This window comes from Mauremys mutica, chromosome 9, assembly GCF_020497125.1.
Source record: "Mauremys mutica isolate MM-2020 ecotype Southern chromosome 9, ASM2049712v1, whole genome shotgun sequence".
Lineage (NCBI taxonomy): Eukaryota > Metazoa > Chordata > Testudines > Geoemydidae > Mauremys > Mauremys mutica.
The window spans coordinates 99,090,994-99,110,394 of record NC_059080.1 but is presented as its reverse complement, the minus strand read 5'-3'; the positions used below and the strand labels follow the sequence as shown (position 1 = coordinate 99,110,394).

The following is a 19,401-nucleotide window of genomic DNA, read 5'->3' as shown; positions in this document are numbered from 1 at the left end:
CGCCTCAGTTCTGCCTCGTTTAATCCCTGTGCAGTGAGTCTGCGGGAGGAATCGGACAGGCTAGCATCCTTTCTCTTTGCCATGAGATCGTGCGTGTAGGCTCCCCCAAACCTGGCAGCACAAAGACTACCAGCTGGGTGGGGATTTATATAGATAAGGGAGTGCCATTCCCTCCTCCCGGCTCCCCTTTGTCTGCGGAGATCCGGGGGATGCAGCACTGGCCCCGACACGAGCTGAGACAGATCCTTTTGAAAAAGGAGCTAAGAGTATTACTAGGAAGGCTCGGGAAGCAATCATTAAGGCTCTTTCACCCTGTTTTGCACTTTGCACCATCATTGATACCAGTGCAAAATGCTACCACTAGTGAGTGAGTGGAGAATTCTGAATTGCACCAATTTTCACTCCCTCTGCACGGGCATAACATTCCTCCCCAAAGTGCAGGGGAGTGGGGTCCTGAAAGCACCGGGACAGAGGCCTTGGCTCTCCGTCTGTCGCACCCCTGTGGCAAATGTGATCAGTTTCCCTGGGTTTCCAGTGTCTCAGCCCCTCCTGGGCATCCTTCTACGGCTCTGGTTGTTGCACCAGTGTCAACCCTCTTCCCAATGCCACTCTCTCCTGGGGCCCCACGGGGCATCTGTCCTGGGCCCCCTCCTTTTCCTGCTACTCTGCACTGTCTGTCTGGGTGATCTCATCTGGTCATGTGGCTTTAACTACCATCTGTACACCACCGATCCATGAAACCACCCCTCCCTGCCCATCTGTCCCCCGCCACCCCCTCCGGAGCTCATAGACTTTAAGGTCAGAAGGGATCATCACGACCATCTCGTCTGGCCTCCTGCAGGCCACAGAACCTCCCCGCCCCCGTCCACTCTTAGCCTGTGGCCCGTCTCTGCGACAGCTCCTCTGGGAGGTCCCACTGGGTATTGTGGGCAGGAAGTCCTGATTTCCAGATGCCAGACACGACCCTCCCTTAGCTCCATCCAACCCCCTAGAAGATATCAGTGGAGCTACCCAGAGGTCACTGCTTTGTAAGGCGAGTGCTGGGCCCTTGGCAGATGAGTGCTGGCAGCGCTTCCAAATTGGGCTAGAAAGGAAGCAGGGCTGTCAGGCACTCGATGTTCGTGCTATGGGTTCCCAGAGACCCAGCACCCCAAAAGCACATGGTTCCGGCAAACCACGCTGAGTGTCTCCTGGGATGCTGCCTATAAACAATTTTACATCCCAGTTAATCACATTAGGGGGCCCTCAAGCTTCTTTCGAGCAGCAGTTGTTGCTTAATGAAAAGTATTGACTGACTATTAAAGAGCCATTCCCTTGAGGTGTATATCACCGCTCAGCACTAGCCCTCGATAAATGGCTGGGTAATAGTCATCAAGGGGCAATTACTTGCTCCCAAACACATCACCCTGTTGGCTGCAAACGGGCGAGCAGTGGAAGGATAGAAACCTCCGGCTGGAGCGTTTCCACCCAGAGCTCCTGCTCTCCTCCGCGCCAGTGATGGATGGCAGATTAAGGGAGAGGAAACGAGATCAGTATTGATGCTCGTGGCAGCGATTGTTTCCTCCGAGAGACGTTTTGCCGACACTGGGCCGCGTCCTGCTGATTGCGATGGGAATTGGGAGAAGCCAGTGGGAAGCGAAGGGGATCAGGCCAGAGAATAGTGCTGGGAGGGCTGGATTGTGGCTTTCCCCTTCTCTCATCAGCACCCCCTGAATGATCCAGGACTCGTAGGGCTCCGAAACCAGGGTGGGAAGGTCACAAGAAAGAAGGCCCTTCACCACGCTCCCTGGCAGGGCACTGCGGGTAGCTGCTGATGGGGCCAGCGACCAGAGTGACGGTTTTCCTTTCGCTGCGGGTGGCTTTGTTGACACGCCGGGCTCCGCGCTCGGGTGCCTTGTACAGCTGCTGCTGCTGCTGCAGCAGAACACGCTGATACAGGGGAAACATGGGTTCTTCTCGCAGCACCGTGACTCCCAGGTTTGAGGCTGGATCCAAGAGAAATGTGGCCCGTGTGGGGCTCAGAGAGCCCCTCCAAGCTGTAAGGATAATGTAACCCAGCCATTGCTCCGACAGGCAAAGGCCGCGGGGCAGGGATGGGCCTGATCCAGAAGCCCAGGACGGAAGGGCTCCGAACCCACAGCCCAGCTCAGTTCACGAGGCTCCCCCCACCCCAGGGCGCTAAACCCCAAGAAGTGACTTCTTCCTGCGGGGGCAAACCCAGCTCCATTGCTCCCTGGCCAGCCAAACGGATGAGTGGTGGGAGAAGCCCCTGAGGCAATCTCTGCAGGGGGAGCAGGCCTCAAAACTAGTCCCCTGGTGGGAACCCCAAAAGGGCGGGAAAGTTTGGAGCTGGAGCCGGACTTGACCATCCTTAACCCTCTCCCTGTGAGCTACAAGGCAGGATCCATGCACCCCGTCATGCAGCCTCTCTCCCCCCACAGCCCCCTGGCTAGGAAGTTTGGTTTGGTTTTCAGTCTGTCTGGCACCAGTGTCAACTTTTATGGTGATCCCAGAGGCGTTCCTCTGCTCTGTGCGCAGGAGGGATCCTTGGGGGGTGGGGGGAGAATAGGGGAACACTTTGCAGGCATTGGTGGCAGTGCTGGGGAGCTTAGGGTCACAGCAGCCTGGGATCTCTCTGGAGGAATCTGCCATGGCCCCGGGCAAGGAGGAGAGAGAAGGAACAGGGTTCTGCACGGCCAGCACTGAACTTCCATGTCCATGCTGCCTATGGGTCTGATTCTGCTCTGTGTTCAGAGGCTGGGGGTCATGCCATGCGGAGGGCATGGGCCCTCCATAGGTTTGCATCAACTCTTCCCCGAAGTGCCCCACGCTATGGAGGAACCACCTGAATTCAGAAACAACCCAGACAGCAGCTCCTCTAGTCGCCTTCCCGCATTGTTTCTGGGACATGAAAACAGGGTCTGGGATATGCTTTGTGGGCCTGACCCAGCATGCACCGAAGTCAGGGCAAAGACACCGCTAGCGGCTGTGGGCTCAGGCTCTTTGAGAAGAGAAGCGGCTGATTAGCAGCGGCTGATAGTCTCCTACCAGATAAGAAGGATGCTCCATGGTGCCTAGACACCTCAAGGGTGGATAGGTTCAAAATTCAGATGAGATCAGGGAGCTTCTCAAAATTCTCCATGGTGCGGGCAATGGTTGGGCAGAGCTCTTCGGGACGAGCAAGGGCTGCGTCTCAGGTGGGATTTCAGTGTCTGAATATTTCATCCTCTTTGTGGGCTGGGAGACCACAGGGGAATCGAGGGTATTGATCTGAAGGAATAATTGATTGCCTCTTTCCGACTCAGAGAAGCGCAGCCGCTCGAGCTGCACTCCTTGACATTCGGTGACATTTCCTGAACGCGGCGTTTGAAGGGCCGGCTACAGATTGTTCACTCACAACCCGGTGCAGCTGCTCTGGATTATGGAGGGTACTTCTGAGGCCACGGCCCCAGCAAGCGACACCAGGACACTGTGGTGTATGGCCTGGGCTCTGGAAGGGGCAGCAGCAGGGGCTTGCATGTACTGTGTCATTTACAACCGTCTAACCAGCTCCTGGCCCGGAGGTGAGCTGGCTCCTCTTGCACATAGAGCTGAAAGCACCTCACCTCCTTATGCCCATAGGCACCGACTCCATGGGGAAAAAATGGCGAGTGCCCAGGACTCACCTATCAGCAGTTTGGCGGGCCCCACCCATCAGCTCCTCCCCCTCCCCCAGTGCCTCTCGCCCACCACCCCTCAGGAGGAGGTGGAGTGGGGGCGGGGCCTCAGGACCGAGCAGGGGTGGAGCACCCGGGGGAAAGCTGAAAGTCGGCATCTGTGCTTATGCCCACTTTATAGGTGGAGAAACTGAGACAGAGACGAAGAGACGTGCCCAAGATCACACAATAAGTCAGTGTCAGGGACAGAAACAGCTCCCCACAGTCCTGACTCTCAGTCTGGTGCCTCATGCACTGGGGAACGCTGCCTCCTTTAAGACAGTCATCCGGATAATAATCATTAGAAACCGGAAGTCAGAAAACAAAGCCAGTCCCTGAACGGTGACCTGGTGAATCTGGACAAAGATAACAGTCTAAGGTCCTGACCCCAAGCCCGCTGAAACCAGCCGCAAGGCTCCCACTGCCGGACTGGATTATGCCCTACAGGAGCCGCAGGGATCAGTTACGGGATTACAGGCCCGTTTACTGGGGGGTTAGGAGCAAGCGAGGGCATTGTGAGGCCCAGCCTGCTTCACTTTATTTGCTCAGGAATGTCAGGGAAGTTTCTGCTGCTAGTATCAATAGTATCACAGCACAAATCTGGCATGTGAGCTAACCGTGCTTCGGGGCAGTGGCTTTAAAAAAAAGCAGGATTCCTGTCATGGAAACAGGAATGGCCATATTGGGTCAGACTAATGGTCCATCCAGCCCAGTATCCTATCTTCCAACAGTGGCCAGTGCCAGATGCTTCAGAGGGAAGGAACAGAGCAGGGCAATTATTGAGTGATCCAGCCCCAGCTTCTGGCAGTCAAAGGTTTAGGGACACCCAGTGCATGTTGTTCCATCCCTGACCATCCTGGCTAACCACCATTGATGGACCTATCTTCCATGAACTTATCCAGTTCTTTTTTGAACTCAGTTATGCTTTTGACCTTTACAACATCCCCTGGCAAGGAGTTCCACAGGTTGACTGTGCATTATGTGAAGTACTTCCTTATGTTTGTTTTAAACTGGCTGCCTATTCATTTCATTGGGTGTCCCTGGTTCTTATGTTTTGTGACGGGGTAAATAACACTTCCTTATTCACTTTCGCTATACCAGTCATCATTTCATACACCTCTATAATATCCCCCCTAAGTTGTCTCTTTCCTAAGATAAAAAGTCCCAATCTTTTTAATTTCTCTTCATACGGAAGCTGTTCCATACCCCTAATCAATTTTTGTTGCCCTTCTCTGTACTTTTTCCAATTCTAATTTATCTTGTTTGAGATGGGGCGACCAGAACTGCTCGCAGTATTCAAGATGTGGGTGTAGCATGGATTTATATAGAGGCATTATGATATTTTCTGTCTTATTATCTGTCTCTTTCCTAATGGTTCCTAACATTCTATGAGCTTGTTTGACTGCTGCTGCATACTGAGCAGATGTTTTCGGAGAACTATCCACGATGAAGCTGAGATCTCTTGCTTGAGTGGTAACAGCTATTTAAAACCCCGTCATTTTGTATGTATAGTGGGGATTATGTTTTCCACTGTGCATTACATCGCGCCTATCAACAATAAATTTCATCTGCCATTTCATGGCGCAGCCGCCTAATTTTCTGGGATTCATTTGTAATTCTCCACAGTTGGCTTTGAATTTAACTATCTTCAGTAACTTAGTATCAGCTACAGATTTTGCTACCTCACTGTTTATGCACTTTTCCAGATCATTTGTGTTGAACAGCACTGGGCCCAGTACAGATCCTTGAGGGACACCACTATTTATGTGTCTTCATTTTGAAAACTGGCCATTTATTCCTACCTTTTAACCAGTTACTGATCCCAGAGAGGATCATCCTTCTTATCCCATGACTGTTTACTTTACCTAAAAGCCTTTGATAAGGGATCCCATCAATGGCTTTTTAAAGTCCAAATAAACTATGTCCACTGAATCCACCTTCGCCACATGTTTGTTGACCCCCTCTAAGAATTCTAATAGACTGGTGAGGCATGATTTCCCTTCACACAAGCCTTATTGACTCTTCTCCAACAAATCGCGTATATCTACGTTTTGGATCATTCTGTTCTTTACTATAGTTTCTACCAGTTTGCTTGGTACTGAAGTTAGGCTTACTGGCCTGTAATTGCCAGGATCGCCTCTGGAGCCTTTTTAAAAGACAGCGTTACATTAGCTATCCTCCAGTCATCTGGTACATAAGTGATGGGTTACATACCATAGTTAGTAGTTCTGCAATTTCATATTTGATTTTTGTCAGAATTTTTAAGTGAATCCCATCTGATCCCGGGGACTTACTACTGTTTAATGTATCAATCTGTTCCAAAACCACCTCTACTGACACCTCAATCTGGGACAGTTCCTCAGATTTGTCACCTAAAAAGAATGGCTCAGGTGTGGGAATCTCCTTCACATACTGTGCAGTGGAGACCGATGCAAAGAATTCATTTAGCTTCTCTGCTGTGACTCCTCTAGGGAAAGTCAAGGCGAGGTGCAATTGAGTTTATACTGAATAGAGACAGTGGGTGAGGGGAGAGCAGCTGAGAGAGAGAAATAATTTGAGCCCAACTAATGAGAATGGTTGTGGGTTTGTTTTAATTCTCAGGTTAAGCGACAATCAGCTCATGCACACCGGAGAGACCCACAGAGAGAAAACCCCCGAACTCGCCCCAGCGTGGACGGCCTGGGGTAGCTGCTGATGCCGGAGGAGAGGCTGCTGCGCTGGGGAAGGTCTGGGACGAGGTGGTGAAAGGAAGAAAGGGAAGTGGAGAGGGAGCGAGAGAGCATCTGCTCCACAGCCGGGCTGCCAGCACTGCACTTTGTGTCAGCTGTTCGCACACGGATCGGAGACATCTCCCTTGTCAGGAAAGGTTCCCATGTTTATGTGGGAAGGGTGAATTATCTTCCATGGCTCACACGCGCCAACACACAGGAGCCAGCCAGGGAAAGGGTGAGTCAGCCTCACACAACGGCTCTTCCTTCTTCACTGGGGTCGGAGTAAAACCAGCCCCCCCCACCTCCAGCATGGCCTCGGCAGCTCCACCAGGCCCCGGCCCCACAGCCCTTTCCCTGATTTACACTCCCTCCCTGGCAGGTGGAAGGGGAAAGCGAGGCAGCCAGGTGTGGTGTGTGTCAAACTGAGCTCCCCGTGCCTCGCTGGGGGGTGCCTGAGCGAAGGGCTTCCCACCCACAGCTGCCACGGCCCTGCCCACAGCTGCCACGGCAGAGGCACGGCACACGCTCGGACAGCCAGGCATGTGGCGGGGGGAGGGTAACACCACACCTCATGAGGGTGTGGATGCCTCAGCTACAGCACGTCAAACCCACAGGCCGCGGGGGAGGTCCTGCATCTGCGCCCTGCCACGCTCCCTGAGTGGCATTTCTCTGCTGATTTCCTCCACCGCCTGGTTCTCGCCCTCCTCCCCAGGGACAGCAGGAGTAGGGGTGTCAGGAACCCAGCGCTGCCAACTCTCTTGATATCTGGCATCTTTCTGAAACCCCCAGCTCCTGGAGTCCTGGGATTCTGGGAGCATCTCAGCCCTTGTTTTCGAGGCGGTAGCCCACGTGGGTGTGGAGAAAAGCTGGGGACTCCTAAAGGTCCCAGCACCACGAGGCAGGGAAACAGACCCCGACATTTAGTATTTTTAAAAATCAGATGAATTTGGGGGGCCAGGAGCTGGCGATGCTGGGAACTGATTCCCTGCACATCTGAGGAGCAAGGGGGGCTTGCGGGTAATCAGGAGCACCCAGTGGGGACTAGGGTACTGGAGAAAGTTGGGGGCTACTGGGAGGGGGGTGTTGGCCTGGGACAGCCTGGAGGAGGGATTGTTGTGTGGTGGTAGAAGGTGCGGGAAGGGAGGAGAGAGCCTGGGGAGGTGGGTAGCGGGACCAGGGGCGGAGGGTGAATGAGGCTGGCAGGTAGTAATGGCTGGAGCCTCAGGCTAGGATTAGCAGGGAGACTTCTCCCAGGAGGGAGGCAGGGCGGGGGGAGACAGGGGAACCTGTTGCCCTGTGACTCAGGCGGCCGGCGGGCAGCGTTACTCTGTGACCAGGGCCCAGCCCTCTGAATGACAGAGGCAGTTGCTCTTAATTCAGTGGCCATGTCTGAACCTCTGGGCCGAGCTGTTTCAGGCCCCGATGCCCTACACAGGGAAGAAGCTGGGATCAGTGGAGACAACCTGCCTCTCTTCTTGTCTGCGCCCCTCCTAGCACTAAGCCGGGCCGGTGCTGCCAGACGCACCAGACAACAACCTGCAGCCGGATGGCACCACCACCTGTGCCGAAGCCAAGAGGCTGCAAAGGCATAACCCAGCCAGCGAAGCGTTAATGCCCCCACCTCTCTGAACCCAAGCTCTGCCTTCGCTCGTACCCTCGTGCCATGGCGCAGCCCCTGGTGAGTTCAGCCTGGGAGTGGAGATAATGCCAGGGCAGTGCTAGCGGGTGGCACAGCAACAGGAGACGTAAGCGGGTGACTGGACACTGGACATGGCCCTCCCAACCCCCTCCCGGTCATTGTGTCCCTCCAGGAGCCCGACTAGCGGGGAAGGCCCTGGCGGTGCCCTCAGGGGAAGGACGTCTCATGCTTAAGGGCGTCCTCCCCCTCCATGCCCATCTCCTCCTCCTCCACATTGGACGGGGGCAGCCCGTTGCCGGCGGGCAGGTGCTCGCACACCGTGCTGCGGGTGGTGACCCGGGTGACGCTGGGCGAGTACTTCCTGGAGCCCAGCCTCCGCAGCCGCCTGTGGCACATCACCTCCTTGAACATCTCCCGGAAGCGCGTGGACATCAGGTTGTAGAGGATGGGGTTGGCGGCTGAGCTCAGGTAGAAGAAGACCCCGGAGATGATGTGGACGTACTGGAACATGTGCAGCATCCGGCCCGTCCAGTGGGAGACGAAGCTCCAGACGAGCCGGTCTGTGTGGAAGGGGGCCCAGCAGATCCCGAATACGACAACCAGAACGACTGGAAGGAAGCAGAGAAAATGTCGTGGCCATTGGAGGGGGTGGGTGTGTGCTGGTTCTGTGCTCTGGTCCCTGACAGTCGCTGATCTGAGGGTGCAGGTTCCTTCCTGCCTCCTACTCTTTGCCTTCATTGCATTAGTTGCCCTGTTCTCTCTATGCAGAAGGGGAAATATTGCCAGTGCACGACACTGATAAAAGCATGCATCCTGCCCGTCTTAGTGCCTGGCTTACATAGGACAGCGAGGGTGGCCCCAGGAGTAGAGAGGTAGCTTGGGCCGTAGGTAACCGAGGTTCAATTTCTGACTCTACCACAGAGGGATAACAACCTACTGATACTGCCAACTAACATTTACCTTGAGTGATAAAGGCCTGCGGTCAGGCCCGCCAACAAGGGGGAGGCAAAGGGGGAAATTGCCCAGGGGCCCAGGTATTTAAAAGGGCCCAGGGCCCACAGCTGTTGCAGCGGATAGGAGCCCCAGGCCCTTTTCAATTGTCCAAGTGGGCCGCAGGACTCCTAGGCGCGCGTGGGGCGGTAACGGCGGTGCTGAAGGCAGCCGGGCAGGCATGTGGAAGCCCTGGCCATGCCGGAGGAGCACCCATTGACCGTTCTGCCAGAATTGCTGTTGCAGGTGTGCCTGTGGTGCTGCGAGTTGTGGGTTCTTTCCTTGCTGATGACCCATTTCGGGGTGGGTGGTGTGTATCTCTAACGTGCCACCCTCGGGTAAACACCCATTTCTTTCATAGCCCTCAGGTGACTGATTTACTGCCTCCCTATTACGGTACTTACCGTAGCTGCCATCATACAGCCATGGGAAGGAAATGGGCCCTTACAGTAAATGAGACATAAACCTACAAAGGATTTAGTGGCTGCAGGATGGGAAGAGACACAACAGAAAAAGGCAGGAGGTTTTGGTTGGTTCTGGCTGGCAGGCATGTCACTAGCACTAGTTTCTTCAGATATATTCTACTGATTTATCTGAATTAAGGGCAAGACACAAAAATAGGAGGGGATGGCTGGCAGTTGAAATGAAGCCCAAATGCCACTTTGATGGGCATGATAGATAGATTAGGGTGACCAGACAGCAAATGTGAAAAATCGGGACAGGCGGTGGGGGGTAATCGTAGCCTATAGAAAGAAAAAGACCCAAACATCAGGATGGTCCCTATAAAATCGGGACATCTGGTCACCCTAAGATAGCTGGATAGATAGATTATAAGAATTTGAAGGCATGAGGTTGCTCATTGCGGTGAAAGGACGTTGATTTATGTCATGACATATCATTAGCTATCATGGCATGTCACACAGCAGTTCATTGGTTTTGCATCCTAGTCACATGGTTTGCAACATTCCACAAGGCATGATGTGCTTTCAACAGTTTATAAAATCAATAGCTTATCAAAAGGTAACAAAGGGTTCTCTGTTTTAATAACCGGTTAATCAACAGTCATAGAATCCCGAAAGTCAATAGACTGCTTGTAACCAGCTATAACGTCCTACACCTGTCTGTAACGTGAAACATCTATTGACCCTTTGTAAACCCTTTATAAATAGAACCCTAATATAAAGTGTGACCCGGTTCTTTCCCAGCCTCCACCCTCCATAAGAAATATAAGAGACATAAGAACGGCCAAACTGGGCCAGACTAAAGGTCCATCTAGCCCAGCGTCCTGTCTACCGACAGTGGCCAGTGCCAGGTGCCCCAGAGGGAATGAACAGAACAGGGCAATTTTCCAGTGATCCGTCCTCTGCCATGTAGTGCCAGCATCCGGCAATCTGTGCGATTCCCTGTCACTATCGCTCCCTTGCGCCCCTCTGATGTCTTGGACCGTCACCCAGTCTCAGCGGGTCTTTCTTTCCCTCCCCCGTCCGTTCTTTTTGCTTCGTTCTGCTCTCGTCCTCTCTCTGCTGCCCCTCCTCTCCAGCCAGCGGTTGCTAAGTGTGGTCACATTAACCGGCTCTGGCCCTTGTCCCCCTTCCGTTCGTTATCCTGTCTCCGGTGTTTGTTTCTCTGTCACCTTGCCCAAGCTCCTGGACAAACACAGCTCCTTTCCTTTCCCCCGCGGCCCCAGAGCGGGCTGCGGCTGTTGCCCCAGGAGACGCGCCCGGTAGAAATCAGGTGCCTGGTCTCGAAGGTTTTGTTGATCCTGGTTAAATACACGGCCCTGGCGCAGACGGGAACGGAGCAGCCTCGTCGCTGCTCGCCACGCCCCAGAGTCTGGGCATGGATTCCCGGGCTGGTGACCGGAGCCAGATCGGCAGCCCTGGAGCCTTCCCAGCAGCAGCGACGGGGTCATGAGAAAACCTGGTTCCCATCTCTGATCCCCCCCAGGCCTGCCCAGCTGCTGGTTCCCCTCCAGGGGACAGGCAGCCTCCTGCCTTCGCTGCCCTGGCAGCTGGCGGCTCCTGCCCAGCTCCATGCCAGGATGTTCCCAGCCCCTCCTGCAGCCGTCAGGCGCCGGATGCCGGTGTAAGGGGACTGTTGGCCCCTTACTGAACTCAGTGGGGGGTTTCTGGTTGGGTAGCTCCCAGTGCCAAAAGAGAGGAAGGTCGATGGGAAATTAGAACCCTGAGCCTGACAGTCCCCAGGAACAACGCTCCAGCTCAGCCTGATTGACGGGCCAGGCTAATCAGGGGTCCCATCCTCCTTGTGAGCTGGAATCGCCTGGGTCGGACCGAGTGGGGCTGACTTAAGGGGAGAGCAGGGGCCCAAGCTGAGCTGGGGAGCAGGGCCCTGCCAGCCAGAGAACCAGAGAAGCAGCCCAGGGAGTGGGTCCGTGCTGGGAGGAGAACTGCAGCAACCAGAGCCAGAGGGGCCAGGGAAAGCAGCCCAGGGGCTGGAGGCAGAGCAGCAGCCGTGCTAAGGCAGAGTGGGGCTGGAGCTGGAGCTGGAGCCACCCGGAGCCGGGTGCGGGGAGCAGCTGGGGCGGGTGAGGGGGACCCTGGGCAGCAGGCCCAGTGCAGGGAGATGCCCCTAGCTAAGAGGCCCTGCAGGCCAGACTTGGAGGGGGATCGTAACCCCGACGGGGGGCTGACACTGGGAAGAAGGGTCCTGCCACCGAGAGCCTGGAGGTGTGTGGCCACTGCCAGAGAAGTGTCCGACCCGCAGCACCTCTGCAGCACAGCCAGGGCCTGGGCCCTGTGAGGGACAGACTGTGAACTGCCCTGACATCCCAGAGACGCTGGTTGTGACGTCCCCAGGGCACAGAGCGGGGTGACGTGTTTCCTTTAACCTTTCCCATTCTTTCCCTGTTCCTTTTTAATTGGTTGCTGTTTACTAACTTGTATTTGCTTTGAGCTGTGTGCAGTGATCAATTGGTCTGGGAAGCATCCAGTGCAGAGCGAGCCCCCCAGAGTGGGGACACCCTCGCCCCTGCCCTACGTGACCACGACAAGCTTGGGGGTCGAGCCCCCCAGGAATCCCAGGCCCAGCCTTGTCGGGGTTCTGAGGACTCTGCCACACGGGAGAGTGGAAGGGGAGTCCCGAGGTCAGGCAGAGTGCGGGAGCAGAGCGGCAGGCACCCACCCAACACTGCCCAGGGAGCGCCAGGCTTCCCGAAAGGCTGAACTCAGGGTTAATGGGATTCTGCTGGCGTTTCCCTTGGATGGGTGTTTATTTTTCCAGCGCCGCTCACGCCCCCGGCTGCAGCTGAACGGGGCAGAGGGGAATCCGGACTCGATTTGGAATGGGGCCTCTTCCTTTGAAATGCTCAGCCCTGAGAGAGGCCAGGGACATGCCCAACTGGGGGCTCCCTGGGCAGCTTGGGTGGCACGCAGCAGATTGCAGCGCCCTGCATACCAGGTAAACTCCTGGCTGCCTGGTTAGCTGGGGGCCGAGCAGGAGGCCAGAAAAGGGATTTCAGTCCTTATAGGAATTATGGATCCAGGGGACAGAAATGTCCCAGCTAACCCAAACGTCAGTTAATCGGGATTTGTTTGTACAAGGCCCCCATAGACCATGCTACCCTGAATGATGATTTATGTTTCTAGTGCCCCTTTCCTCCCCAGCTGCATCACCAACGACACGCAGGCGGCACTGGAGGCACCCAGATACTGCGGTGATGGGAGCTAGCTAGATTAGACAGAGTGAAATGCAGCTGTTTCTGGGGTGGAATCCCACCATGGGGACACAGGAATTTCAAACCGAACGCTCAGCCTGCTCCTCTGATCGCCTCTGTTTGGATCAAGATGGAGCAATGCATTCTGGGACATGTCGTCTCTGCGGGCTGCACCTCGGCCTCAGAGATGGGCCAGGCCCAGGCAGGGCCGGTGCAAGGATGTTTCGCGCCCTAGGCGAAACTTCCACCTTGCGCGCCCCCGCCCTGAGGCGCCCCCCCCCCCGGCGGCAGCTCCCCCCTCCGCCCTGAGGCGCTCCCGCCCTCCGCCCTGAGGCCCCCCCCCCGGCGGCAGCTCCCCCCCTCCGCCCTGAGGCGCTCCCCCCCTCCGCCCTGAGGCCCCCCCCCCGGCGGCAGCTCCCCCCCTCCGCCCTGAGGCGCTCCCGCCCTCCGCCCTGAGGCGCCCCCCCCCCGGCGGCTGCTCCCCCCCTCCCCCATGAGGCGCACCCGCCCTCCGCCCTGAGGGGCCCCCCCCCCCCGGCGGCAGCTCCCCCCTCCGCCCTGAGGCGCTCCCGCCCTCCGCCCTGAGGCACCCCCCTTGCGGCAGCTCCCCACTCCCCACCCTGAGGCACCCCCTCCACCCCAGCTCACCCCTGCTCCGCGCACGAGCACCCTGAGCAGGCCGTGGCTGCTTCACTTCTCCCGCCTCCCAGGCTTGCGGCGCCAATCAGCTTAGGCATGAGAAGTGAAGCGGCCACGGGGTGCTCGGGGATGAGGCGGGGCAGGGGTGAGCTGGGGTGGGGAGTTCCCCTGCGTGCTGCCCCCCCTCCCCCTTACTTGCTGCAGGCGGCCCTCCCCGCGCTCCCCTACCCCAGCTCCCTCCACCTAAATGCCGGCGGCGACCGGGGTAACCGAAGATCCGGCCACCGCGGTCGCTGCCGAAGAAAATGGCTCCCCAAATCCCAGTGCCCTAGGCGACCGCCTAGGTCGCCTAAATGGCTGCACCGGCCCTGGGCCCAGGAAGCGCTGCAGGGAGCCCTGTGGGGCCGCATGCTCAACCAAATCGCCTCGGGGCAGCTGAGCTCACTGCTGCAGGGTGGCATGGGGGACCGGGCCCATGTCCGTTCCCTAAGTGCCCGCCTGCCAGGGCGCAGCGCTCCTGGGGAATCCTGCCCTTCAGATCTCAGTGCCCTCAGGCTGGGCTCCCCGCTTGGCTTCCCCTCTCAGCTCCCAGAACTCTCCTCACTCTGGCTAAGTGGAGTCACCCGGGGGTGTGGGCGGGATAACCCTTCGCCCCTCTGAGCAGAGAAGCCGCTGCAGGGCCATTGGTACCTGGGGGTCTCGCTCTCTCACCCAGCAGCACAGCGGCTTTGGCACATCCACACGCTGCATCTACCCCACAGCACCAATCCCCTAACAGAATCATAGAATCGTAGGGCTGGAAGGGACCGTGAGAGGTCATCTAGTCCAGTCCCCTGCACTGAGGCAGGGCTAAGTATTATCTGAGACCATCCCTGAGAGGTGTTTGTCCAACCTGCTCTTAAAAATCCCCAACGATGGAGATTCCACAACCTCCCTGGGCAATTTATTCCAGCGCTTAACCACCCTGACAGTTAGGAAGTTTTTCTAATGTCTGAGCTAAACCTCCCTTGCTGCAATTTAAGCCCATTGCTTCTTGTCCTGTCCGCAGTGGTTAAGGAGAACAATTTATCACCCTCCTCTTTATAACAATCTTTTACATGCTTGAAGCCTGTTATCATGTCCTCCCTCAGTCTTCTCTTCTCCAGACTAAACTAACCAGGTTTTTTTCAGTCTTTCCCGCAGGCCATGTTTTCATTGCTCTCCTCTGGACTTTCTCCAATTTGTTACTTCTTTTCCAAAGGGTGGCGCCCAGAGCTGGACACAATACTCCAGTTGAGGCCTTACCCGTGCTGAGTAGCGCGGAAGAATTACTTCTCGCTCTTGCTTACAATACGCCTGCTAACACAGCCCAGAAGGATGGTCGCTTTTTTTGCAGCAGTGTCACATTGACCACTCCCATTTCATCTGTGATCCACTATAACCCCCAAATCCTTTTCTGCAATGCTTCCTCGGCCGTCATTTCCCAGTTTGTACGTCTGCAATTCCTTCCTCAGCAGAGTACTTCGCATTTGCCCCTAATGAATGTCATCCTATTTATTTCAGACCATTTCTCCAGTGTGTCAAGATCGTGTTGAAGCCTAATCCTGTCCTCCAAAGTGCTTGCAACCCCTCCAGTTCCGCTGCTGGGATGAGGGGCGCTGGGTTACTTCCAACCGCAGCACAATGACCTGCTGAGCCAGTGTGGCGGCAATGGGGACGGGACACCTTTGCAGCCAGCCAGCACCGCTTCAAGCCAAGCCTGAGTTAAAACCCCAGGCACTGCAAGCAAGGTAAACAGCTGGGATGGCTGTTGCAGGAGGACACAAGGCCTTATGCAGGCATGGGGAGCTCAGGAGCGTCCCAGCCAATGCTTGTTTGCAATACTAGCCTGTCTCTGCATGGCAAGGCCAGAACAAAAGGGATTCACTCCCCGCCGGCTTGTTGATCTGCTTTCTGGGGGCGGCTGGGGAAGCAGGTTGTAGAAAGGACGTGAGGTCTGGTTAACATCTCTCCCTCTCTCTCTTGCCAGGGCCGCTCCAGGGCTGCTCTGCCACGTGGCTTTGCTTCTTGGCAAGCATGGGGCCTTCGCTCAGCTTAGCCTAGAGCCAAAGCATTGCAGCCCCGGGGAGCACTGCAGGTCAGCAGACAGACACAAAGCTCTGGCTGGCTCGGCCTCCCAGCGGGCACCTTCCCTGGGAACCGTTTCCTGCCCTGGATTGTGTCTGTGCCCAAGCAAAACCCACCAGCCAGCCAAGGCTCCCCTGGAAGCCCGCTGCGTTTATTAGCCAAATGAAGCAGCCCTCCATTAATGGAGTAATCACCATCCCAACCCTGGACACCTCTCGGAGATTAACGAGCGGCTGGGAGAGCTGCTGGCTCAGACCTCTTATCTCCGCCCCGTTGCCAATTCCCAGCTGGTTCGTGCTACTGTGATAAAAGCCTCTTTCCCTAGTTTCTCCACCAAGCTGACACCAGCCAGGACCACTGCAGGGGACTCTCCTGGGATGGACACGGTAGGCGGAGAACCCACACTCCCTTGTGGTCCCAGCCGTCTTCTCTCACACTGTGGTTGGAAGGATGCTGGAGGAGAAGCCAATGGCAGGCATGCTAAGCATGCAGTGAGCCCCGGCCAGGCACGCGGTGGCACCTGATTCCAGGACACCGTTTCCACCTGGGCCAAGCGGGTGCAAAATGGCACCTGATCAGAACGGTAACATTTTACTCCCATTTTCCCCAGCTGCAAAGGGGGACACGGGCGAGAATCGGGCCGAGGAGCTGGAACCCGCCTTGGCCAGTCAGAACTCGCCCTCTGCGCATCTCGCTTTAAAATAACGACTACGCTGCAGATCTCCGCTCAAGTGCGGCGCCAAAGGCGCGTTTCCAGGAACATAGCGCTGAGCTGCGGTTACCCTGCAACGCATCCGGCACTAAGGTACCACCAGTGCCCTGCAGCAAGGCACAGCCCAGTCACACCTCTGCGGCGTAGCACACAGTGCCGCTTGGCTGCTAATACGGCACGGCCCCGAGATCCTGTAAAGGAAGCCTTGGGCATAACCCAGCCCGTCAGCATCCCAGGACAGGGCCTGTAGCCTCTCTGTGTACAGCACCAGGCATCCTGAGGCTCTTCCTAATTAATAGGATGTTCCCCTGGAGCGTGTGAGCACCACAATGCACCCTCATGCATGCAGGGCAGCCAGATAGCAAGTGTGAAAGATTAGGATGGGGGTGGGGGGTAATAGGCAGACAGAGCCTCAATTATTGGGAATGTCCCTATCAAATTGGGACGTCGGGTCACCCTACATGCATGCCCCCTCCCTGTACACCCAGCAACACACACCGCCGGCTAATGCAGCACTGCTTTGCTGTCCCCACACACCCACCCGACCTGGAAAGGTGCATCGGAAGACACCTGTTGAGTGACATGCTGGAACAGCAAAGTCACACTGACGGCGCAACACCAGCACCGCACACATGAAGGCAACAACGCTGAGAGACGTACACACACACGCACAGACACAGAGGTACACACACATACACATGCACACACACAGAGGTACGCACACACACAGAGGTACACACACGCGCGCACACACAGAGGTACACACACACATGCATAAACACACACACAGAGGTACACACACACACACAGAGGTATGCATGTGTGCACACACACAGAGGTACACATACACACACACACACACAGAGGTACGCCCGTGCACACACACACAGAGGTACACACACATGCACGCACACACACACACAGAGGTACATGCGTGCACATACACACACAGAGGTACACACACACACAGAGGTACACATGCACACACACAGGTATGCGTATGTGCACACAGAGGTACACACACACAGGTATACACACACACAGAGGTACGCGCGTGCACACACACACAGAGGTACACACATGCGCACACACACACACAGAGGTACGCGCATGCACACACACACACACACACATACACACACACACAGAGGTACACACACACATGCGTGCACACACACACACAGAGGTACGCGCATGCACATACACACACACACACACACACACACAGAGTAAACACAGCCAAAGGGGTCAACTGGAATAAATGAGCGCGACTCCATTGACTTGGATGGGGGCTCCCTCTATTGCCACCCTCCGAGGATCTGGCCCAAGGCGCCTGGGTTTGTTAGGAGCTCTGAGACGCCGGCTGGCTGCGCTCACGGAGCGCTGCACTGTGAGGGGGAAACACTAGGGTCCCGGCGGGCAGCGGCTGGGGCTGGGGCATTGATGGGGGGAGCAAGTCCCATCCAGCATGCTGGCCATCCCTGGCTCAAATCCCTAGTCTGGTTGCTCTCCGCCTGTACCAGATGAAGGGGGCGGAGGGGGCCTTTCTCCAATGCGTGTGCTCCTAGGGGCTTGCAGAGAGACTGCACAGAGCCTGGCCCGTTCCAGTCTGGACTGCTCCAGGCGTTCCAGATCTGCAGTCCCCTTTGCAACGCCTTGGAGCTGGGCTGCATCCGCCCGCCACCACTCTGCTGCGTGGTGCCCAGGTCCCCTTGGAGCTCTCGCTTGGTCCTGCCCGCCAGCAGCTGGGCTGCAGGACGCGGGTGGCCTGCCCTAGCCGCCCAGTGAGAACGCAGGTTGGGGATACCTCTCCCCTGCACCACTGAGCTGCATCCTTCTGTGATGCAGGGGACCAGCCGCCGAGGTGAATCACGAGCTCTCCCCTGCCTCGCCCCCTCATCCCCACTTACACAGCATCTTAGTCACCTGCCTCCTCCTGATCTTCTGCTGCTGGAGGCGGATGTTGTGGTAGTCGCAGTCCCCGCCCGATTTGGCCTCCAGGGTTTGCAGCATCTTCTCCTTCTTCAGCTGCAGCCCGATGAGCAGGTACAGGATGCTGATGGTGCCCATGGGCAGGAAGAAGAAGAGGATGGTGGTGATCTGGATGATGAGGTTGTAAATCAGGCGGGGTTTCACCAGGGTGCAGATGGCCGAGTCCGGCACCACCCCCCGGCCCGGCACATAGAGGGGCTGGATACCATGCAGGCTGGTGTTGGGGACGGAGCAGAGCACGGACAACCCCCAGACCGTGACGATGACCCGCTTGGCGTGCTTCCTGGTCACCACATACTTGGCCTTGAGCGGGTGGACCACGGCGATGTAGCGCTCCACGCTCAGCGCCGTCACGTTGAGGATGGAGGCGAAGCAGACCGCCTCGAAGAGCAACGTCTTGAAGCAGCAGCCGCCGGCGCCCAGGAGGAAGGGGTAGTTGCTCCACATCTCGTAGAGCTCCAGCGGCATCCCCAGCAGCAGCACCAGCAGGTCGGAGACGGCCAGGCTGAACAGGTAATAGTTCGTGGGCGTCCTCATGAACCGGTGGCGCACGATGACCAGGCAGGTCAGCGCGTTGCCGATCGCCCCCACCACAAAGATCAGCAGGTAGGTGGCGCAGACTGGGAGGAAGAAGCTGGATCTCCGGGGGCCCAGGTACTTGTCCTGCAGCTGCTCCACCGTCAGGTTCAAGTCCCTGGGGTCAACATGGCTGAAGGCGACGTCCTGCTGGCTTCGGTTGCACAGATCCTGGTAGTCCAGCAGCCCGGGGAGGTCTCTGCGGGGCAGGCTGGAGCAGTTGGCGGAGGGATACATGGCCTCCCGCTGCAAAGAGACTGGACTGGATTAGAGAGAAGCCTTAAAGCCACCCTCATTTCCACCCCCAGCAGCGGCTCCTCAGCTGTCCTCTCTTCACTGCCAGAGGGGCTCGGCCAGGCAGAGCCCAGCATGGGCCTCCATGTTGCAGGTGAACCGTGAGCGCTTCAGGGTCACTGTCCCAGGGTCAGGGACCGGACCGGGAGCTGTCTAGGTTGCTGGCAAGTGGCCAGCCTGGGGTGGACTGAATGGCTGCCCCACGACACCACGGGCCTGCCGCGGGTCGAAATCCAACCCGGGCCAGCGCATGCTCCTCGGGAACGATGGGCCCAGGCCACGGCTAACACAGCCTGCCGTGCCCTGAGGGGGACCCCTCGCCTGGCTTGGCCCGGCCGTGCTGTCTCCAGCTATCCGTGCTGCAGGCCGGGGGA

The 19,401-nt window shown here is 56.9% G+C and overlaps 1 protein-coding gene across 1 annotated transcript; it reads right to left on the bottom strand.

Annotated features, from left to right (window-relative positions):
* Positions 1 to 7,050: 7,050 nt before the first annotated feature.
* Positions 7,051 to 18,970, bottom strand: NMUR1 (neuromedin U receptor 1). Its single transcript, XM_045031280.1, has 2 exons — positions 18,076 to 18,970; positions 7,051 to 8,653 (listed from the first exon to the last, which is right to left on the bottom strand). The coding sequence occupies exons 1-2, from the start codon at positions 18,968 to 18,970 to the stop codon at positions 8,253 to 8,255; spliced, it is 1,296 nt and encodes a 431-aa protein (XP_044887215.1). The 3' UTR covers positions 7,051 to 8,252.
* Between the last annotated feature and the right edge of the window lie 431 nt (positions 18,971 to 19,401).